This window comes from Kwoniella newhampshirensis, chromosome 2 (genome assembly GCF_039105145.1).
Source record: "Kwoniella newhampshirensis strain CBS 13917 chromosome 2, whole genome shotgun sequence".
Classification (NCBI taxonomy): domain Eukaryota; kingdom Fungi; phylum Basidiomycota; class Tremellomycetes; order Tremellales; family Cryptococcaceae; genus Kwoniella; species Kwoniella newhampshirensis.
In genome coordinates, this window is record NC_089956.1 from 1,248,744 (window position 1) to 1,271,561 (window position 22,818).

Below are 22,818 nucleotides of genomic sequence, written 5' to 3' on the forward strand. Positions count from 1 at the left end.
CATTCTGTGGCGGTTAAACCTGCACGCCGTCTTCAGATTCGGTTGAGCATCAATGCGCATCCAAGACGAGAAGTGATATCGCAACAAAATGCAAATAAAGTTCATAAAACATGACATATCGACCGAGTCAAACCATATCAATCCGCGAGCCACAATCCCGCCTACTCCTCATCGCTCTCATCGTCCGCCTCGTCCAACCACTACATCCACAATATATCAGCTGTAGTCTTCGGCAAGTTCCAAACCCCACAACTCACCTTGAGGAAGGCCTCGGCGCTCTTCCTGACCTTCTTGCTCTTATCTTTATCCACGTACTTCTTCGACACGTGGGTCCCCCATTGCTTGACCAATTCCTCGTCGAGGATATCGGCTTGGTACAAGATCATGAGTACCTTGGAGGTGGTACCCGCGGCAAGAAGAGCGTCCGAGGACGGGGAGAGAGCAAGAAGTCGTTCCAGTCCGCCAAGAAGGGACTTTTGGTGTTTCTCGCCGGCGACGAGCTGAAATGGTCTTCATCAGTCCTGACAACCTCTTCATCGACCTCATGAACTCACAGCTTGAAGAAGCATAACCCGCTTTTGGACTTCCTTGGCCACCTCATCCGTGAACAGGTGGTGTCCAATCTCAAGCAAGACCTTGTGTTTGCCTGCGATGCCAAGCTCCTTGGCTTTGTTGATGATCGCGGCGTCATCCGCATCCTTGTTCTCCTCGAGCCAAACTTCAAGAATCGAGTAAGGCGAATCGGCACCCTCGTCCTCGTCGTCGTCGCCGTTGACATCAAGTTTGGAAAGCTTCTTGGACACTTCCTCCGCAGCGTCGGGATTACCCAGAACAGGATCGGCACCGCGACCGATCATAGCGTCAATGTCGGTGCCAGTGGTAGGCACACCATTATCGATAGGCGTCTGAGCGGGGCTTCCATCCTCGTCCTCCTCGCTACCATCCTCCGCCCCCTTCTCGAAGACGAGGGGACCACCAACATTGGCTTCAGCGGTCATACCCCCGGACTTCTTCCCCTTCTTTCCCTTCTCCTTCTTCTTAGGCGGGTTTTTGAGGATGTAAGTGACCAGCTTGTGCTTCATGTCGACAGAGTTGTGTCTGCCACACGCCTTGCAATCACGAATCATAGTCTCGTGTCCGGACTTGCCCGAGATGACAAATTCAGTCTCGGGGTTTTTGCATGAAGGACAAAGAACGAACTTCTCGATGAAGGTGTCGAGGAGTTCACGGAGACGATCAGCGGTGTGCGCACCATTGACAATGTATCGATCGTTGGCCACGGTGGTCTGCGCTCCGAGTTCGTACCCGAAGAATTTGGTCGGGTCTGCGGGATGTGTCGTCAGCTATGTTTGATGGCCTCAACCTCAATGTTTTCGAGTAGCTCACAGGTAGGCGGCCTGTTCAGAGCTCGCGCAATGTCCTCCATGTTGGGCACAACGGTCTTGATACCGTTTCCTCGACCTTCAATCTTGATCTGGAGGAGGGGCATTTTGTAACGCTAAAGCAGGAGCATAAGCACAATCTCTCTGCACCGAGAAAGACACCACACCCACATAGAACTTGTCGTCCACATCGCGTCGGATATTGACGGTAGCCATATTGGGCAATGATCCTAGGGCGAGAACTCTTAGTCCGCCAGAAATCGGAGGTGATTCGGGGCACCACTCACACTCTTTTAGGTTGTGTGCAAATCTATCTCTTTCGCGTGATGATGGTAATGATGAAACGATGTTTGCGTGGGGGGAAGCATGAACTCTTGATGTGTCTGTTGAGCAGCCGAGCGACCGAGCGCAGCGAGGATGCGAGGGCGAGGGCGAGGGCGAGGAGTTACGACCAGATGTCAATGGGAATACGGGGATCAGAAAGTGGAATGGAGTCGACGGGAAAGGCGAAGTGTGGTGTTTGATAGGAGATAGCGGCGAAGATAAGGTGCAGAGGGTTAGAGTCATCAGAAATAGACCAAAGGTGTATGGAAGCACGTCGGGTTAGAAGGGCGTCATATCATTGATGATAGTGTTTGGGCCAAAGTGAAGGGAGAAGAATCAAAGAATGTCAGCGAACAATACTTCATCCTCTACAGTTGTGAGGCACCAAGTCCCACTCGAATTCGAACACCTCGTCCTCGGCCAGCTCCGTCCGTCTCCAGCACCGCAATCGATCGGCTCGCACACACACTCTCGCTCTCTCATCACCCCATCACCCCATCACGACAGCACTTCACTTCCTTCGCCACTCACCTTTCCCACTTCGATGCTCTGCTGATGTAAGTGTAACGGCGGATGATGTCCCTCCTTTCGCGATGACGGAAAAGGATGAAAGGTGTGGAAGAGTGATGACCTGATCTTGGCGGTTTTTGAGACCTTTGGTCCGTGGTACTTGTGAGCTGTGAGCTGAGTTGGGTGAGTTCGCGGAAATATGTAGTGTGAGATGCGTGCTGTGCTTGATTATCTAGGCGAGGGCACTGAGAGCAGAGTCGGAACGTTGAGATCTCGATTTGAGAGTTGGGATGAAAGAGTTCAAGAATGATAGAAAGTGTGAACCAAAGTAAATTCGATTGATGAACGTTGACCAAGCGGCCCAAAAAAAAGGTGCCGAAGCCAACGGAGGTGTGCCACTTTGGTTGCGACAGTCGAAATCCCCGACAACCGAGTGGCAGCAGTCAGTCAAGGAGACGTACGTTGGGTCATCAATGTTGTTATTCATAATGTCATACCAACGTCATCCTATATACACCCCTCTAACAATGCAGACTTTGTCCGACATCGCTCCTCTCCCCTTGCAGATAATGTCTCGACCAGCGATTGAATTCTCTGCCTCCCAGATCAACGTGCTCACTGCCGCCTCGCGACCGCCTCTGACACCATCTCCAACTCTTCCCCATTCCCGTGACCATGGCGTATGATCTCCGGACCGCCAGGACCCACAGGTCGCTGTCTCATCCCCTGGCTCGGTCCCGGTGTACCAGCTCGACTGGGCGCAGCCGAGAAGCCTTCCAACTCTGCAGATTCGTTCCAGATATCTAAGTTTTGATTCACGTAAGTTAATGCCACGATCGTTCTTGAGTCACATCTTGCTCACCCTGTGACGGGTCATTGATTGCGGTTCGGTGATCTGTCAGATTGGGAACAGCTGTAGCAGTGGCGAAAGTGGGAGGAGGGGATTCAGACTTGGGGGCAGCGGCAGGTGCAGCTTGAGCCCTGATCTCGTCCCATGGCACCACTACGCAATAAATACCCATCAGTCCAGTTCTGAGCGGCGAACGCGCGTCACACTCACAAGTGTACTGAGTAGGCTCAGCAGGGTCAGGTGAGGGGTTACCGGCACCGGCTGGACCCCATATCTTCAAGTCGGCCAGACTGAAGGTTTTGGGACATCAGCATCGCTGTCCACCTCACCTCTGACGCCCAACTCACGTCATTTTCAACGCGCAGATCCATTTGTTTCTCCTCTGGACCTTGAGCGCTCCTTGCTGCCAATTCGACTTGTACTTGATGTCCGCCTTCAATACCATCTTCCCTTGACCTGGAATATCATCCACGATGACGTCAAAGACAGGCAAGAAGTCCCTCGAGTTGTCTTTGCAGAATTTAAGCATTCGTCCTCTCAGGTTTTGGAGAGCCTCGAAGCTTGTCTCAAAGTCAACCTCGAAGCTGAAGCTCTCGGAGATGGGTCCAGATCGACGGACTGAAAGCCGCCCATTAGTGACATCCACAAACCGAAACGCTTGCACACTCACTGTTCTCAATGATCTTGGTAGAAAGGACATTGTGCCCGATCCAAACATATTTCCCATCGGTTCGCTTGAAGGATGTCGACATCAGCTGCATTTTTGCAACAGTGTAAGGTATGGTACTGCTCCACGATTAGTACAGATTTCTTAAGCAACAGGTCGGCGAGGTACTCACTCGATGTCGACCCGGTCTCCGACATCATATGGGTGTTTGACAAACAAGAAGATGCAAGCTCCGAGGATCTCCTGCATGGTCGAACCGATCAACCAGGACAAACCGAGAATGAATGTACCAGCCGAGGTGACGAGAGTCGTGAGTTTAGTGGTGACCATGGCGGCAAGAATGAGGATGACGATGGCAAGTACGATAACCATGAAAATGTCATCGAGCCTGTCAAATGCGTCAGTGACTGATTTTGGTTTCCTTCTGTTCGGAAAAGCTTACCTTCGCACCGCACCATCAAGGTCTCGCATAGACGCTTCAAGAGCGAGTCTCTCTCGGTGCATGGACAGGACGGCACTCTCAATCTCGTCTCGGGTAGCATCACCGTTCATATCCTTGTCGAATATGGCAAAGGCAGCTTGTGCGGTCTCAAGATCGGGGAAGCTGTGGAACTGATCAGCATGTGGTCTTCATGCGCCCTCTTCTGCACTCACAATCGAGCAATGTCGGAGATATCGAGGTGATCGGTACCTGGGGCCCTGAAAGAGTAGTACAATCTCCTCGCGAGCTGATGTCCCGTGTCAGTACTACTCCACAGTCGAGGGAACACTCACAGCTTTGCTCTTGTTGGCAGATGTGAGGGCAGCGGTGACTTTGTTGGCCGGGGAGTTTGTCTGAAGAACACTTTGTCCTGCCATCTCACTCGCGACGTTTCCGAGTGCGCTGCAATGACTGGTCAGCTGGTAGCTCATCCGGCATGTCGCAACCGACTCACGTAGTAGTAGTCTGAGCCGCCTCCTTCAAACCCTTGAGAGCCTTACGAATGGCCAAACGAGGAATCTGAGATCCCTTGGTCTTGCCAGAAGAAGCATCCGTCATAGTATCTGTGCGACCGGGGATATCGTGCGAGTTCATGTAGAGCGTAGTGAGACACTTGACGTTGAATTTTTGCTCCTGAAGTCGGTCTGTAGTACGTGAGATCAGCTTTGAGTCGCGGGAAATGATCGTTTATGTTGCCTGTCTCACCCTCGTAAGAATCACGGTGGAATTGGAATCTACCGGGACAACGGTCAGTCGTCATTTCCCTCATCGGCAGGCGACCTGAGACACTCACGCAATCAACTGCACAATCAATTTCTCCGCGCCGAATACCAGGGAACACAAGAATAGACCGAATAGAAGATTAGCGACGGTTGACAAATCGGATCTAGAGTTGGCCGATTGATCTCCCGTGTAGTGGTTGATGATGAGAGGAGTGAATGTGATCCAGATGACGGCTGTCCAGATGATGAGCTTGGCGTAGCTGCGAAAAGCGAGGTTAGCAACAGATTACCGCGTTTCTTTCGATACAAGGAGATCACTTACCGACCAAGAGCGGCAATGACATCTGTATAAGCTTTCGCAGAGGGAATGACGACGGCCACGGTATTTCTCCAGACAGCTGGGACCATCAGGAAAACAGCCGTCGCACCCCAGAACCCGAGCCAAACGACGGTAAGCCAGATAGACCAGTACAGCTAAGGACGGCGAGCTTGTCAGCCGGTACCGCTGCCGAGCTATGACATGCAACTCACCAAATCGACATGCCATACATAGGCACCTTTCACCCCAGCAAGACCAACGATACCGGGGATCCAAAGAAGGACCAGGATGGGGATGATATAAATCAGCCATCGGACGATGATACCACGATTCAAAGCCCAGTAATAGAATCGCGACAGCTACTTTCACCATGAGTTCGTGATCCTATCCGCTCCTATTCTGACAAGAGACTCACTTTGTTCGTTCCCGCATCACCCTCTGCAAATCTGAGGTTTTCCACACTTGCATTCTTCGGGTTGAACTCTTCCCACTCCGCTCTGTCGCCTAACAAATCCCAACTGGCCTGTCTGGATCCTTTCGGTCTCTTGGTCTGCAACTTCTCCGAGTGTCCTCCCGACACTCCCTCCTCGCTACCACTCTTTTCGAGGTTGGTCGAGGAAGGGAAGAATGACCAGTGTTTCTTCTTGTTCGCAGAACCGTCGGGTGTGTTTTGACCTGACGGTTGAGGGGAAGGGGAAGGGCCACGTTCGTCGTGGAGAGGGACAGTGGTGTAGTTGTCGCCTCGTGCCATGTATGGGGAGGGAGGGTAGTGTACACGACTGGGAGTGTGAACACCGGGACCTCCCTTGTTGGGAGTGGACGTCACGGCAGGCTGTACAGGTGCTACGTAGGGTTGTGCATGCTCTGGTAATCGCTGTCCATAGCCTATGACGTGGAGAACCAGTCATTGCGTCAGCGCTGATGAAAGGAGGGCTCCTTGCAAGAAGAGAGCAACCGACTCACCGTCATTTCCGGCTCGTAGTGGGCTTCTGGACGTGTCCCGAGGGAGATTGCCCATGTCGTAAGCTTCGGACTCTTGCATATCGACGGATTGGTCACTATGAGACGGTCAGTCGGGCACAGGGGTCGACTGTTCTGCGAGTGACTGACCGAAGGTGACCTGACTGGTGATCAGGACCAAGGTAGTTGCGGTTCATCCCTTGAGTCTCTGGATGGATGATCTCGGCGGGGTATCCCTGCGAGGTGCGAGAGCGATAGATGAGAACGCTCAGTCGCGCAGAGAACATGCCCAGCCAAACTCACGAGGTAGTCGGTCTTCTTGACTCGATCGTCACCCGACATGATAATTGTCTGGGTGCTTGTTGTGGGGTAGATGGAGTGGTTGTGTGGAGGTTGATGAGTATGTCGTCTGTCACTTGACCGGATTGTGGATGGATGCGATGCTAATGATATCTAATGAGTCTGTATGGTCTGTGTGAAGCGTGTAATGTCCGTTGAGTCTGTGATTGCTGTTGATGACGATATGAAGAAGAAACGATGAGACGGCGAGTATGGTTGGTAGTGTGCTCTGAGGGTCGAAAAGTGTGACAATCCATCACCTCCACACTCACTTTTCTCTCTTGTAAACGTCGTCGACCCTTTTCGCTTTCCCCCCCCTTGCGCAGCACAGCAGTAGACTGAGATTTTTACTCCCGGGGACGCAGACTGTAGATTTGTTTACACACCTCTTCATTTGAATCATCACCCTTTTTCTCACCCTTTCTACATACCCTGACTACCCTTTTCTCTTGAAATGGTTCGTTTCGTTTGGCGTGTTTCACAGTAGTAGTAGCAGTAGTAGCAGTAGCAGTAGCATCCCAAACGTCATACCTAGAAAACAAAGACACCAAACACAGCATGACATCAAGGGGAAAGGTCCGAAAAGTCGCGGTGTTCCCAGTGAGTTAGATGAAAGATCAATCAGAAAAACCTGCGCTAAAACATCTGATCTTCACTCGTGGAACAGGAACAAACACACCAACCGCCTGCTCTTGTTTGCAAGTTGACTCATGTTTGTTGAATCATCCCTATGAATGAATAATAATCTCGTCTATGCATCCGAGACGTATCGATCGGACATCATTGATGCGCAAAGTGATTGCTTATTAGCTAGCTGATCTTAGAGTCGCATATCGACCCCGCTTCATACACACAATTCCCACGCCAGGGTCAGACCCCCTGTTAGACCAAAAGTCTGGACCCAGTCATCCCTCGCTTGGATGGATGAATAACTCTTTGTCCCGGTCAATCACCTCAAACACCCCGTTTCATCACTCGGGGGAACTACGTGTTACTGTGATCGTGAAAACGGACTAGTACGCCGTGGATACGCCCGTAACGTATTGACGTGAATGCAGTGTGTGAGAACGTCTGTACGAAACGTTGCGATGCATGATCTCGTTCAGAGAGGTACAGCACGCACAAGCTGCTCTTTCCGCTCATGTGCCTATCACGGGTCTAGATCCATCTGATCTTCCACACCCTTCTCATCAACGTTCACCGCTTCGTCTTCAGCGATCGAAACTCCCACTTCACCTTCGACCGCAGCCTCATGCTCAATGCCGTCGGGTAGTGCCTGGACCGGTGCCGGCTCTCCGTTCGACGCCTTTCCAATTTTGCCGTCATCTCCCACCGGACCGCCGTCGACCTCGATTGATGTCTGTTCGTCGATAGTCCCATCTGTCGTAGATCCGACCGCTGTCGTTTCATTATCTACGTTTTCGGCGATTTGACCTTCCCCAACCGCCTTGGTCTGATCCCCCGTCCCGCTGACGATATCTGTTACACCTTCCTTCTTTTGCACCTCCCCTACCTCATCCTTGCCCTTGCCCTCACCTTCGCCTTCCCCTTCAACCGTATCTGCAGCCCCGACTTTCTCCTCACCTTCCTCTTCTTCTTCATCTTCTCCTAAGAAAGGCTTCATGGCACCAGGAGCTTTCAACTCTCCTAATTTACCAGTAGTGTATAGATCTCCACAAGCATTGCAAACTATCATCCATGATAAGGATCAGCGTTTCACCTCTCATGTCCTGCCCCGAACAAGAAAGGCTTGGAATGTGTTGAATTATAGACAAAAATTCACTCACGAGTTCCTTTACCCGTTGGTCCCCTTCGCCAGACTTTGATATTTTCCCTTGCACACCCCTCACAGATGCCTTTCTCCACTCCTCTCTTCGTCTTCCTCTTCACAGGTGCAGCACCAGTCCCGCGAGCGCCTTTCCTACCCAGTCCTTTTTTCGCTCCCTCTTCGACCCTCTCATCTAGAGCTTCTAACGACACGGGCATCTCAAACATCACTTCTCCCTCCTCTCCCGCTTTTTTCTTCTTCCCCTTTGGTTCTGGACTAAGCTGTATTTCATGGACTGCACCACCTTCTTCACCTTCTTCGTCAGCTTCAACGGTGTAGAGCGGTTTCGTGGAGATCGGATAAGGTCTAGGTGCCCATTTATCGGTCGTTGCTTCGACCAACTCGGGTGGAGGTGGAGGGGGAAGTCTGGTCGTCAAGAAACTGCGGGCAGTCACTCGAGTGAGAAGAGATGAGAACAGAGATTTCTTCTTCGCGAGATACGCTGGTCGTAAAGTTTCGAGGACTTTGACATGGAGGGCTGTTGGAGTAGAAGGAGATGCCACAGAGGGCGAAACCGTAATATTTGGCGATATTGATTGTTCTTCTCGCTGGCTAGGAGTCTCGAATGCCCCACTAACCGTATCAACCACCTGGAGTTGCCCTTCCAGACCTTCCAGCAACTCTGGCTCATTTTTCATCATCGTTTCCATCTCCACTTTCTCAACCTCATACATCAGATTCTTCATCTTCTTCCATACTCCGTCCTCTATTCCGCTCAGCCTGATGGTAAGCGGTCTCACACTGCCCTCCTCGGGAACGAGATCTTCGGTCGCGAGATTGAGGAGTCTCGGTCCCGAAGGCCTGGGCTTGGGCTTGGTCGATGAATCCTGGGCAGCGTCTATTACCGAGGTCTTTGGACGTGGATGTCTGAGATCCCGCTTCGGTCCGACACTCGTTGCCGGCGTGGGAGTCGATGGAGCTAAATTGTGGACGACCTCTGTAGGCTCCTCCTTCACTTCTGCCGTCTTTAACTCTTGATCTTGAGGTTTCATCCAGAATTCTGGATTGTCAAACGGCAGTCTCCTTCCAACGCTTTCCCAATCGATCTTCTTCCATTTCCCATTTGACACAATAGTCGATATCAGAACGGTTCCTGGAACAGGTCTCATCCCAGATAGCGGAACAAGGCCAGAAGAGGGACGCTCTCTGGGTTTCGGTTCCACCACGGGCTGTGATTCGGCGATCGGCTTGACTGCCTGCGCTGCAGCGGTGGGCGCTTCTGTAGGGGTAGGTGGAGCTGGCAGGGGAAGATCTTTGGCGTGTCTACCCAAGGAAGCACGTGTTCGACCTTTTGTGGCCTTCCCGGCCACGCTAGCAGCACCATTTACAGTCGGAATGGAAGAATCAGGGGCGGTGGCGGTGACCGAAGATACTGCGTTTGCCGGAGAGGTGGGGACAGAAGGCGGAGGCAAGATTTCCGCTTTCATCTTTACGGCTGGCATAGAGATTGGTTCTGGTGTGGGCGGAGGTGCCGATCCTGTCACATAGTCACCTCCAATCCTCGAAATATACGATCGGGACCCTAGCGGGATCAGATACTTTTCTGTTGGTTGTTCTTTAAACGCTACAAGTAGGAAGGGTGGAGGCAGCTGATAATTCGGCTTCGGTGGAGGCGGAGGTGTCGGTGTCGACATGCGGGCCAGGGGTGGTACCGCCGAAGCAGGTGAAGGTCGAAAAGCAGGGTTGATAGTTGAGTTAAAGGTGGGCGTCTGTGCGGTATTCGACCCGTTGGATGTAAAGTTAACCTGATTCTCGCCAGGTCGAGCCGGTGGTGGCATTGATTGCGAGGGAAGGGAAGGGGTTTGCATAAGCGGTCCTGATGGCCTTGTTACCGGATCTGGTGCCGTCTGATCGTCCAATTCGGGTTGAGGCCCCGACAATTTAGCTGGAGATTCGATACGCGTGGTCGGATGCAATGAGGCCTCTGTCGGGAGTGGTCCTCCTCCCACCTGTCGAGGCCCGCTCATGTCTACCTCTCCATCAGAATCCTCCCCGTCGGCCTTTGATACAGCCTGACCATTTGGCGGCGCAGCTATCTGTGATGACGAAGGCGCAATTGTGGTTCGAGTCAGCGGAGCTGAAGACCCCGCTTGACTTGAGGGACCTGGACCGGCTACGGCTTGCGTAGATGGAGAGGCTGGTAAAGCAGGTACTGAACCAGCGGGGGCTAGATCCGCAATGGGTTCGCCTCGACTCAATCTGGCTACCGCTTTTCCCAATCTTTCTAATTCCTCCTGATTTGCTGTGCTTCCCGCTGCTTTGTAGATCAAGGCGGAGAGCCACGGAGCTCTTGAAGCAGCATGGTTGACCAGTTGGATGAGCTGTGGAGAAGCTGTCGGTCGGACCGTTGTGTTACTGTTGTGAGAACTAGGCTGAGCGGGCCGTACATCAGATTGAGACATGGGTCTGTCTGATATATTTGGCCTAGGTGCGCCAGGAGGAAGTCTGCGAGACGGTCCAGCGATCGAACCAGGAGTTCCATTCGGCGGTCGAGGTGTAGTCGAGTCCGGTGCACTGGGTCTAGGTCTGGCTCTTCGAGCTCTTCTGTTGGCCGTTTCCTCAGCTAGAGATTTCCGCTTCTCTTTCCTCTCTCCAGGTCTAGCTCTTTCCTTCTTCGGTCTTGTTTCTCTAGGTTCAACAAAACGTCCTATCCAAACTTCCGTACCTGGGAATGATATGGGTCCGACAGACAGCGTGCATCGGCAGATACATTCGATCTCATGAGCAGGAGGTTCGATCTCATCAGAAATCTTTCTCGGTCTAGGTTGACGTTGAGTCTTACCCGTGCTGGCTCCGGGAGGGGGAGGTGTGGAGGTCAATGGATCTCCCTCTTTGGGGGTCGAACTAGAGGGGTCTGCAGAACCGTCGACCGGTTTGACTGGTCCATGATATTCTTTCGAAGGCAGCGGATGCGCTAACGGCGGGGGAGTCGGGAAGAGAAACGTCCCTTTGGGAGGGGGTCGAGCACGAGGTTTGCTGTGTGACGGAATGGGCGGATGAGTGAAAATGTGAGGAAGAAGCGACGTGAGATGATGGTGTCGAGTCTGGGTAAGAGAGTAGGGAAGTACCAAGCTGCGGGAAGGGTTGTCAGCTATATTCTCTTCGCTCGTAGGGCAGAACCTGCGAGCTCACCTTTCGGCAACACTCAAAAGGGGTGCCTGTTCCGCTTCCTCTTGTTCATCTCCCTCGGCTTCCGCTCCCTCTCCACCTTCCTCACCCTCTTGGTCCATGACGACGTCTTCATCGACTTCGACGACCTCATCAACTTCCTCCACTTCCTCACCTCCATCCTCTATGTCGTCTCCAGCTTCAGAGACAGCTTCCACGAGCTCCTCTGGATCATACTCGAACCCTTCTTCGTTTACGAATTGCGGGCGAGAGGAGGATGGCAAGGGGATGGGTTGAAAGCCGGCTGTTCGCAGTAACGCTCGAAGGGATGCCATACTGCCATACTTGCGGTCACCGTTCGACCCAGATGGAATGCTGGAGGTGCCGACAGGCTCGTATACATGCAAGATGGTTGATACAGGTGTATGAGTGATCAGACGAGAAGAAGTAATAAATCAATGCAGAGGGTCCAGAGTGGGGTTGATGAAATGTCCGGCTCAGGAACGCGCCTCGGACAGCCTTTGGTACAGTTATCTGGTTCATCATCATCATCATTTATCACGTCTCGTCCATCCTTTCTCATCATTTGATTGTATCTTCTCTCTCGCCTCGTTGCCCAACAACAGATGCCAAGATAGCATATCCCACAAGGCGGAAGAGGGTTCTCAAGTATTTCAGACTCTTCCGCCTTGCTCTCAAGCGTCCAAAATGACAACCCTTTCGGGATCTCGCACGACAGTCACAGTCTCTTGTTCGGTCTTTGTTCTGCTCCTCGGACTGGCATTTCCTCGGTCCAAGTTGATCCAGACTGTCTTGTTCACACCAATATACATCTCCGCGGCGCTATTCGTCGCTATCGTTGCTGTCTTAGCTTCTGCGTTACGTTCGGACCGCCTCGGATCTGCCTCCCCTGATCCTGCGACTCGACAACGACATGCCCTGCGACGATTGCGATTCACCACTCCAGCAGCATGGTCGGCCGTTCTGACTCGTCAATCATGGGAAGATCATCCTTCTGCTTTCTCTCCAATCCACCCGTCTGCATCACCACAACTCAACAGTCGTCTTGATGCGGTGTTGCGACTGGTAAAGGTCCACTTCATACTGCCATGGTATGAGCGAATTTCACCTTCGCCCGCTTTCCCGTATGCTGTCGAAGGGATCATCAGGCATGCTATGAGGGACATGGCCAGGCGAGCAGAAGCTGTAGATTGGCCAACAGTGATGGTGTCAAAGGTCTTACCCTTGGTTAAGGATCATTTGCAGCACTACAGATCTATCGAACATCTCTCTTCGACGTCGACCGCAGGCAGTCTGCCCAATCCAGCACTTCCCCTTCCTCTACCTATCAAAGCCCACCCAGCTCTTTCGGATCAATCTCACGTTCCGAGTGGCGGCGCTATCTCGTTGTCTGTCGAGGCTCATCTACGTGAAAGTCTAGCGAGGATTTTGGGCGACATCTTACCAGAAAAAGATCAATCGGAAGTGGTATGCATCGTCGTCAGAGAAATCGTTTTGGGTTCGGCCTTACTTCCGGTGTTCGACATGCTGTGTGAAAGCGATTTCTGGAATAGACAGATAGACGAAAGAGGTGGCCGATATCTTTACGAACAAAAACAGGTGGACAAATTCCTTTCAGCGTTATCAAATCTTCCCATCCCTTCCTCTGCGTCCACCTCGACTCCCTCGAAGTCGAAGCCCCCTCGCAACGCCAACATATCGACTACGTCAATATCATCAGACTCCTCTACACGCCAATTTGACACGTTTCTCAAATCCATAGGGAAACTCAAAACGCTGGGCGATGCTAGGAGATTGCGAGCAGATGTTGAGCGAGAGTTGCGAAGTGCCAAGTTGGCTCATGCCGAAGAGTCAAGAAAGGGTAGAGTGGGCAAGGATGCAGAAAGGCGACTCAGGAGAGTCAGAAGATATGTGGAGCGACTGGAGAGAGCCAAAGGAGACATAGATGTCAGGATAGGGGTGCTCTCAGGTCAGCAAGGCAAGGTAGGTCATCAATTGTGTCCGTTGACCTTCCTTTTGACAACGGTCTTCAGGTGCTGCATCCTGGTGAGAAGCCTTCAAAAGGATCTCCTGACATTGAGTCCGAGAACGGTGCCATCAACCTGTATCAAATACTATCGGACCCGTCGTCCCTGGCGTACTGGCTCGAACACATGGAACGTCGTGGCCGATCACGACTTGTTCAGTTTTGGCTCACTGTCGAGGGTTTCAAAGATCCGTTAGAGGCTGCAGGTCTTGATTCCGCCCTTGATAGTATCGTTCGACCGATTGCACCTAGCGCAAGTGGGGCAGATCAGACAACAGGCGAAGACGTAACCCTTCTCTATGAGATGTATTTCGCCGCCGATGAAAGTGGAGTGGATATCCCAGTCAAACATCGTCAAATTATCGAGCATACCGCTCAGTCCCCTGCGACACTGCTCTCACCTATCGAGATACAGACAGTCAAACACGCTGTCTTCTCTTCACAAAAGGCTGTCTACGAGCAGATGCTGGAGGAGGACTGGTCGCCTTTCATGAAAAGCGAGTTGTTCGTTAAAGCTATTGCCGATCTTCGAAGAGGATATGTCCTTCTGCCTCGTGCAGCTGTCCCGGAACCAGAAAATACAATGACGCCCACGATAAGCTCGACACCTCTTTCTCCACCTTCTCTTCCCCCTCGTCCGCCTTTGACTCCCAAGGAATCCTCGAAAGCGTTATTGGACCTTTTGTCTCCCACTTCACGACCTCGCTTGCCAATCAAACAAGGTAGTTTCACGCCTGTGTCAGCGGTCATTCCAGCGACTTCGATCTCTGTCACACCACCAGTCTTTGAGCGGGCTTCGACCGATTTCAAACCCCCTTCATCGAAAGAGCTTCGCAAAGTCAGTGCGAGCGAATTCGATAGAGAAAGCTCAAACCCATCGAGCGGACCGTTGACTCCGCCACCCGTGCCTCGTCGGTCAAGTCAACTAGACTTTTTGATAAGTGATGGCGGAGATACTGCTGTTCGTGACGAAGATCGAGGGAAGCTTTTCAGCGACGATGACGAGATGGATGAGGCGGACGAGGACGAATATATGGAGGTGAAGAGGATGGAAGCAATTCAAGCCGCTCTCAACGAGATCATAGCTTCCGATAACGATGCCGCTAAGCGACAGTCGCCTCCGACTCAAACGGTCACGCCAAAATCACTATCGTCTTCAATGTCATTGTTCAAAGATACTCCGCTCATTGCCGAAGAGAGATCCAGGAATCTGTCCTCTCGAAGTCTGGAAGATATGAGGATTCACAAACCGTTCAGGACAATCTCATCTGCTCCGGCAAGTCGAATGCCTTCAACAGCGATCAACAGGAGCAGTACCGATCCCCCGAACCAAGCTTCCTCCTTATTGTCACCGTCGGTCGACAAGTCAAACAGAGTCCTTTTCGACGACGAAGTCATTGACGAGGACGTGGTTGGCTCTGAAGACGAACAGATTGATCAGGATGTGCGCGACGTCATCCAGCTTGCCGCTCCCGGTGACTTGCAACTGGCTATCGAGATTGCTAGATTGCAAGACAAGATTCAAGAGCTGGTTCAACAGGACCATCTCCTCGACACGTTGATACGACAAGCCGAGTTAACGGGGAATCAATCAGAACTGCGTATCTTGCGTCGATCTCGATCGTCCGTTCGAAGAGAACAGCGCACTGCAATCTTCCAGAAAGCACAATTCGAGCAGCAAGAAGAAGAGAATCGTCTCGTTCCCGGTAGAACCCGAGTCACAATTCCGACATCGGTGATCACGACAGAAGATGGCGACAGCGGGAAACAGGTCGTAAGGTATACTATCGAGGTCACTCAAGTTAGCGAAGAGGGTCGATTAGGGCCGGGATGGGTAGTGGCGAGACGCTACAACGAGTTTTGGGAGTTGGACAAAGCGCTCCGAGATTGGGCGGCAACGAAAGGTGATCAGGCTCTAATGGAACAACTCAAGCATGGTGTGGTAGAGATGCCGGGCAAGAAGTTGGTTCCGAATATGTCTGCGAGTTTTGTCGAGTCGCGTCGTAATGGTCTGGAGCGATACCTTCAGGTGAGCGAAGCGGTCACTTTCGATGATGTACATCGTAAGCTGACGAAGGGTACAGTCTTTGCTCTCATCGCTCGCCATTTGCGATTCCCACCTTCTCCGTAGCTTTCTTTCTCGATCGCCCGTGCCTATCAAGTCTGGTGACGAAACGAATTCTGATGCGATGACATCTTCGACTGGTGCTCTCTTCAGTCTTGCCCCTCACAATATCGTCAAATCTCTATACAAAACCATGGCGACCTCGATCGACGATGCGATGCTTGGTCCAAGCATGTTAGACCTGATGTACAGTACTCTTAATCGCCAACTGAACGACTTTGGCGGTCTGGTCGGTTTGGGTGGGGAAGAGCTAGCCGGTTTTCTACCTCAATCTTTGAAGACGGGTGTGTATACGCCACAGTGGCTCAAAACCGATCCGATGGAGAGTGCGACAGGCTCCGTGCCACGAGCGGGTCTAGGTGCAGGAGGAGGGAGTGCGATACATGCGTTGGGAGGGGAATCAGGGATGACGTCTTTCACAGGCCCGATATGTGATCTATTCATAGAAATTTTTGATCTCAAGGAGAACAACTGGTTGAGAAGACAAGCTATCGTGGTGATCCTTCAACAATTTTTGGGAAGCACGATCGAGCGGTGAGTCTGGCTGGAAGTTTTTTAGTCTCGACTTCTCTTACATCGAGATATCGAGGTTTTCGTCGTCTTGGGCATATGCTCGTTCTCTCACCCCACAACGATAGAGAGAGGCTGATCCTGACATTTGACATAGCAAAGTCCGAGACACGTTCCGTACTGCCTCAACACCAGACTCATTCGAACGAATACTATCAGGACTAGAAGTAACATTGTTTCCAGGAGGGGAGAGACGACCTCCCAGTGCGCCTCGTACGGAACAGGAGATGAGCGAGACGAGAGTCAGAGCAAGCAAAAAGCTGGGTCTACTAATACCTGGTGAGTCATTTCTGGCTTCCGTCCGATTCTGCCTGGATATGGAAGTCGTTGGGAAGAGCTTTCGCCGTAGTTTGCCACGATGTCGCTGACCCCCCTGGCTCAGACATCGCGGCGAATATGATTGGAAAGGGCAACGCTCGTCGCGCTGCTCGAAGAGTCTTTGGTGCTTTACAGGACAAGAGGCTCAATCAGCATTTGGTGCTTTCGATCCTCGATGAGGTGAGCTCAGGGTCTTGTCAAGGTTTGGAAATATGCTGAGATCAATGATCATATAGATCCTGAACACAATGTTCCCGCCTCATAGAGGCAAGCGGTGAAGTAACCAGCATAGGACTGTCGAGGCAAGTTCCATGGATACGTCTTTCAAGTGTAATTTAGAGTACGGTAAATAGCATAGAGCGGATTACAGGGGTACTGATACATGTCAGGTTTGTTGTATTTGAACGACTTGTACTGCGCTGTGTGGTGTTACTGATCTCACTCTACGACCAAGAGATGCTATTCAGAGGCCTGACTGATAACACGAAACGTCCTTTGTTGGACAGTCCCCATGTCATCCTTTCAGCCCTCTGATCTGGTCGAAAGTGACTCATTTATCTCGTCTGATTCAACTCGTACTGAACCTAAACAAGTGCTGTCTTATTGACAACGGACCCTTACCCTTATCGAAGGATCCCATTGTCGGCTCAAACTGATTACCTCAATTCGAGGGAGACAAGATGGAAAAGCGATCAGACAGCTTGTCGAATTGGATCCATCAGGGTAGTTCTGGGTATTGGTCATTTACTCATCCCACGGATGCTCAGAGGGAATCGATCCTGTTTCTTGCCTTTTCGTTTCTGGTAATCCTAGTCTTCTGGTGAGTTCTCCTTTACGAAATCTGTCCTGGTCAGACTACAGCATTCACTGTCGATTTCGTTTCGAGTGCGGGCGGTAGTCGAGGTTAGCTCGAATGACGCCCGCACCCTCCGGCGATGAGATGTGACTCCAGAACTTACTTGCAGTCCCCCGCTTGCCGATTGCATTTCAATCCAATTCAGCTGATGATCGACTAACTGTGTTCAATTGATTTAGGCAAGGCAAATTGCCATACTGGTATAAGCACAAGACAATAACAGACACAAATACAGGCGAAATCAGGACAGAGAGACGCTGGAAGACATTCCCATTTCCAATCTTACTACCCTTGAAACTGTTAACGGTACTTTACCATGAGGTATGCGTGGATCCAATTCCCCCTCCCGCCATCCTCACTAAGATAGACAGAGAGACAGACCTGATAGTTTTTGGCTTTGGAGTATAGCTGTCCCATGCGATTGTGGGAATGGTAACGTGGGTGTCATGCTCCACTCACTCGAGTCATGTCGATTCTACCCTCCAGACGGAATCGGTGTTGATGGGTGCAAGCTGACAACGACGTTCTCGGAACCCTTCACTCCCGCGTAGTATCTGGTGGACTCAGATGATCCATGGAATACCAGAAGGTCAGAAAGCGGGAAAGATCGAATTTATCATGATTGATCGTGAGTGTTCGTACAGACGACGTTCTTCAAGTCATTCAAGCGAGTCTGACGCGACACTTGGAATAGGATACGAGGGTGGTTTGACTCAGTTCAAAGGACATCCTCACGTTCAACCGAATTACCACCTCACTCTTCCAGCGGGTTACGTGTAAGTGGCCCGAAACACCTTAGCATTCAGTTCGGACAAGCGCTAAATACTGTAGACGACATCCTAGTGGGAGTTGTCTTTTTGGATGCTGGTTTCTGTTCACAGGATGTAAGTTTGGTCCTCTGGTGCGCTTCCCACCATGATGATCACGCTGCTGAACGGTGGCTGCGGATACACAACAGTTGATGCAAAGTGGTGAATGTCTCCTTCAACCTGAACTCAACTTGTCTGTCTTTCGATTTGTATCTCTTCCTTTCCGTTGTCACTCCGAATTATACAGCCTGATCATGTAAATGAGCTGAGGAGCTCCGACTCCCTCCGCCCCGCTACAGGTCCAAATACGGTGCTTTGTCCCTCTTCGTCCTGACTCTCCTCGCCACCATGGTCTGCTTCTTCGTCAAGGGCAAGTGCGGCTTCGTACATCATCGTCACCAGATCTCAGCATGGTTCTATCGTTGCATGTTATGCAACAAAGAGAAAGCGAAGAAAGCGATGAGAAAGCACAAGGTATTGAGGGATGAGAGGAATATGAATGCGAGCTATGTCCATAACGAAGGTGAGACAGAAGATGGGCAGACCGAACATGACTTGCACGCAAGTCAAGACTTGTAAGTGCCCGCCAAAAGAATCAGTCGGATGTTCTATACAGTAGCGCAGACCGGCTGGAAACATACAATTTCTGACACGTCGATCACAGAATCATATGCTGTTGCATCCCTGTGGGTATAATCCTCGCGGTCCTATGGAACTGGGATGACTCGCTCCTCCTTCGCTTCGCCATGCTATTCATGGGGCTCATGAGCGCTTTGTATGCCGCTTGGGACATCTTCTTGGACGGTATCAAGTATGCCAAGGTGTCGAAGAGCGACGCGACCTATATGGCGGAGTTTCACGCGATGCGTGTGAGTGGTAAGGATGCGTCGATCAGTCAAACCGATCGCTCGGTAGCCGCTGTCTTGCATGAAGATGGTGAATGATCAACGAGGAAGTAGTGTTGCTGATCTGGTTGAGTACGCAGCATCCTCCTTCGAAAGTTGGCGATGCTCGTCGGACTACTAAATGTGAGTCTTAAGTTGGCTCAGCGTCGAGGCCAAACCCCTATCGCCATATCATCAAAGGGTTTCGTGAACCATTCGTTCAAGCGAAGGGACTAATACCTATACTGACTTGATGTGCTGTGACACAATCCCTCACCCTCACAGACTACTCATTCATCTGGCTGACATTCATCGGCCTCGTCATCGTTCTCGTCATCCTCGGTGCATACTGCTACTTCCGCAAGACGATCGTGGAACAGGCGATAGAGTCGAGGGAGTTTTTACCGGCTCATTTCCATTATGGACCCTCTGACTTGGCTGATGATGTGGAGAATGCTCAGGGGACTGTCAAAGGATGGATGGGGGACAAGGATTAGAATTAGGTGCAGTGAGGATGAGTTGCTCGCCAGTGCTGCATCAATCATCTTTTGTTCCTGTTCTACATATTTCCGAGACACCAAAAGATCGATCATATATTGTACTAACGCTCGGCAAAGGTCGCAGTGTTCACGGCTCCAATCTACCTCGCCATGTCACTAATCTGTATGCTACCACGACAAACATGTCTGGCATGTCCCGGGCTTCACTAGACCCTCAATGCCACTCTCTGCCTCCGATGTCCGACGACTCCATGATAATCGACTGCATCGGAAATCGCGGCTCGGACCATACGAGTACTGTATTCGCCTCGCACACGTTGTTTTTTTTATCTTCCCCACCTCACTCACTCCTTTGACCGATCTGACAACCCATTCTCCTCAAATCACACACCTCAAAGGAGATTCGATCAGATCGTTTCATACTCTCGAACAGGTGACCTGTCTCGCCTAAGTTATCCCACACCGAGCCTTGTTAGGAGAGAACGACAGGAGCACTCCCCCGTGTCATTCTCACGATCACTCACGTCGTCAGTACAGACAGACCCGTAGGACATCAACGATACGTAACTCTTGTCGTCATCGAGAAATAGAATTTCGATCTCTCAGCTAGTTCGGCCTTCTATCTCTCGTCCGTGGTCTTCACTCTGAACCTTGCTTGCAGCAGGAATAAAACGATCAGTACCTTAATAAAACCGTCAGTGGAAGAGCGTTGAATTCGCTCGCCACTCTCGAGACCACATCGGTGACTACCACAATCGAGACACATCATGCCTCTTGAAGGTGAGTTGCGATCCGACCACGACTTGCATGTCGTCGATTCGCCCTACATCTGAGTACACCACCGTATCACCGTATTACCGTGTTAGGTCTCACGGAGCCGAGATCGAGCTGATGTATCTCTCGCCACACAGTCACCCCAGCCCCTTTCGCTGCAAGTCAGCGGTTACCGTATACTCCCGCTGTCATACGTCCTCATAATGGGTTGTCACCTTCTTCTGCGAGCTCGATAGGCCCAGGAGGAGGTGGAAGTGACGGAGCATCTTTTGGACCAGGACCTTTGGTGGGGGCCGGTTCGACGATGATACCTCCTGCGCCTGGGGGTATTGCAGGTGAGTGGGAGCGGACGTCGTTCTCCACTTGCCACCCACCCTTCCCCTGATTTTTCTGCCCAACTCAGGCTTTTTTCTGCTTGACAAGGTCTCATTATGAAAGTAGTACTGACCATATACGAACGTCACCCACCCGCAGGACCTCATCGACCTATTGCCGCTCTTCCAGAAGCAGGATACACCGCCCCCGGTTTCCGCCTGGCAGGTCTCTCAGCGGGTTCTCGATACTCAGGCTCATTCTACTCCCCAAGCGAAGGAGGAGAAGCAGGCGGTCATTATGCCCCTGCGCCTCGTTCTGTTTACAGTTCGATTGCTCCTTCAGCATATGATCTGAATCCAGCGACTCCTCCTCCTCATCATCATCATCATCAAGAGACGGAGATCCAACATCATCAACCGTTTGTTCATTCGCCACTGTCTGTGGTCCAGAGTGATAATCACTTTTCGAACTCTTTACCTTCACCGAGACGTGGTCCGCCGATTGCACACGCGGAATCGGTGATTGCCCCCAATCACCATCACCATCATCACAATCACCATCAAGCCCCACATTCTCGTGGACAGATACAAGACCTGCACCATCATCACCACCGTGGTGAGATAGACGACATTGACGCAAGATCAGACGCCATTTACTATGCTCTGCCGAAGAAGAACAACCACGGTGCAAGATCTCGTTCAGGCTCGACTAGTTCTGTATCAGATACCGGAACGAGTGCTGAAGATATACACCCTCAGCCTCAACATCATCGATCTCGATCGATCTCTTCCCAAACTCGCGATCACCACCATGGTCATCAGAATCATAGATCACCTTCCCTTCCACCTGTCGGTCGCAATCATTCACCCATCCCTCCATCGCCCCTAGCAGCGGGTGCAGATGGATCGCCAGCGGCGACCTCTCCATCGAAAAGATTCCCACTGCGTCAGCATGGACATGGGAGAACGTCTCCTGGTCCAGCGGCGAATACCGATATGGATGACAATAAAAGATCTCGTCTGCGTTCGTATTTACCTTTGGGGAGAGAGGATGAAAAAGGTCATGGTAGTGACGGTGATGATGCAAGAGCAAGACGTTATTCTCTTCCTCGCTCACGATCGCATTCCCATTCCCATTCTCATACTCTTCCTGTTGAGAATGTAGAGCAATTGAGGCGACACAATTCCAATTCTTCCCATCGGGCTCATCACCACTGTTCAACACCGCCTCCTCAGGCTCAGCCACCCATCGAGGGTCCTGTTCACGACGGACACGATCATCCCCACCGCCATCATCAGTTCCCACAGACTCTTCAGCCACTTCCTCAGCCTCATATTCACGATGGACACCATCATCATCGACACAGGTCCGGATCACATCCCCCGCTTCCAGGCCCAACCCCCGAATGGAACGTCAACAGATCCTCCTCCACGATGGGTCTCGCACCCGTCCCCCCGTACACTATGCAGGATGACGGACTAGGTGTTTACCGTCCTCGTCGACGAAGAGCGATCTCCATGCAAGGACTCAAAGGACCCCAACCCCAACCCCAACCCCAACCCCACCACCCGTTCAACGTCAATGTCAATGTTGACGGGACAGTATATGACGATGAGGCAAGTGTCGCGGAATCAAGGAAGACTTTCCTGGACGGGAGTATGGCAGGTAGGGCGAGTCAGTATGGGTTGCCAAAGTACCCGTATCCCCAAAAAGAAGATTATAGGAGGTGAGTGGTGATTCGTTCCATCTGATTGAATCCTCTTGGGTATCCTGTTACAATCACCTGATCGGATGGCGCTCGGTGCTCGGAGAGAGACACGGATCAGAACGCAGGGATGATGCTGATTGCTCTGCGCTGGCTTTACAGATATTGCATACAGAGAGGTAAAGCGGATGTCTTCATTGGCTGATCTTGATCGCGATCTCGGTTGATGAGTTCCATTGGAAATTTTACGGCCAGAAGTCGAGTCAGTCGACCCTTTCACCATGGGTCATGCTGTAGATTGATGACTATCGAGCTTTCCTACTGTACATTGATTCAGACGTGAATCGGATAGCCGACATCGGTTTCCGTACTTTAATGCTGTATCATACGCGTGTCACCTACCGTAGTTCAACTAGTGGGCGACG

General features: G+C 51.5%; 6 protein-coding genes across 6 annotated transcripts; 3 read left to right on the top strand and 3 right to left on the bottom strand.

Annotated features, from left to right (window-relative positions):
• Positions 1-161: 161 nt before the first annotated feature.
• Positions 162-1,598, bottom strand: IAR55_001162 (uncharacterized protein; the record flags this gene model as incomplete). The annotated part of the gene is made up of 5 exons (XM_066944289.1): positions 162-200; positions 258-500; positions 555-1,324; positions 1,387-1,498; positions 1,554-1,598. 5 exons carry the CDS (start codon positions 1,596-1,598, stop codon positions 162-164), a joined length of 1,209 nt encoding a protein of 402 aa, XP_066805490.1.
• Positions 1,599-2,831: 1,233 nt separating this feature from the next.
• IAR55_001163 (uncharacterized protein) lies at positions 2,832-6,557 on the bottom strand (the record flags this gene model as incomplete). The annotated part of the gene is made up of 18 exons (XM_066944290.1): positions 2,832-3,019; positions 3,079-3,219; positions 3,277-3,356; positions 3,414-3,684; positions 3,737-3,852; positions 3,906-4,121; positions 4,176-4,337; positions 4,388-4,461; positions 4,508-4,616; positions 4,669-4,858; positions 4,920-4,948; positions 5,008-5,196; positions 5,259-5,410; positions 5,468-5,614; positions 5,671-6,140; positions 6,219-6,313; positions 6,366-6,451; positions 6,519-6,557. 18 exons carry the CDS (start codon positions 6,555-6,557, stop codon positions 2,832-2,834), a joined length of 2,754 nt encoding a protein of 917 aa, XP_066805491.1.
• Positions 6,558-7,704: 1,147 nt separating this feature from the next.
• Positions 7,705-11,825, bottom strand: IAR55_001164 (uncharacterized protein; the record flags this gene model as incomplete). Its single annotated transcript, XM_066944291.1, has 3 exons — positions 7,705-8,243; positions 8,342-11,454; positions 11,515-11,825. The coding sequence occupies 3 exons, from the start codon at positions 11,823-11,825 to the stop codon at positions 7,705-7,707; spliced, it is 3,963 nt and encodes a 1,320-aa protein (XP_066805492.1).
• Positions 11,826-12,198: 373 nt separating this feature from the next.
• Positions 12,199-16,828, top strand: IAR55_001165 (uncharacterized protein; the record flags this gene model as incomplete). Its single annotated transcript, XM_066944292.1, has 6 exons — positions 12,199-13,494; positions 13,545-15,566; positions 15,622-16,196; positions 16,330-16,511; positions 16,615-16,730; positions 16,787-16,828. 6 exons carry the CDS (start codon positions 12,199-12,201, stop codon positions 16,826-16,828), a joined length of 4,233 nt encoding a protein of 1,410 aa, XP_066805493.1.
• A 402-nt stretch (positions 16,829-17,230) lies between these two features.
• Positions 17,231-19,596, top strand: IAR55_001166 (uncharacterized protein; the record flags this gene model as incomplete). Its single annotated transcript, XM_066944293.1, has 11 exons — positions 17,231-17,370; positions 17,586-17,727; positions 17,815-17,843; positions 17,958-18,034; positions 18,101-18,182; positions 18,250-18,290; positions 18,365-18,377; positions 18,515-18,790; positions 18,880-19,084; positions 19,201-19,243; positions 19,385-19,596. The coding sequence occupies 11 exons, from the start codon at positions 17,231-17,233 to the stop codon at positions 19,594-19,596; spliced, it is 1,260 nt and encodes a 419-aa protein (XP_066805494.1).
• Positions 19,597-20,366: 770 nt separating this feature from the next.
• Positions 20,367-22,598, top strand: IAR55_001167 (uncharacterized protein; the record flags this gene model as incomplete). The annotated part of the gene is made up of 5 exons (XM_066944294.1): positions 20,367-20,379; positions 20,511-20,708; positions 20,848-21,206; positions 21,273-22,414; positions 22,556-22,598. 5 exons carry the CDS (start codon positions 20,367-20,369, stop codon positions 22,596-22,598), a joined length of 1,755 nt encoding a protein of 584 aa, XP_066805495.1.
• Between the last annotated feature and the right edge of the window lie 220 nt (positions 22,599-22,818).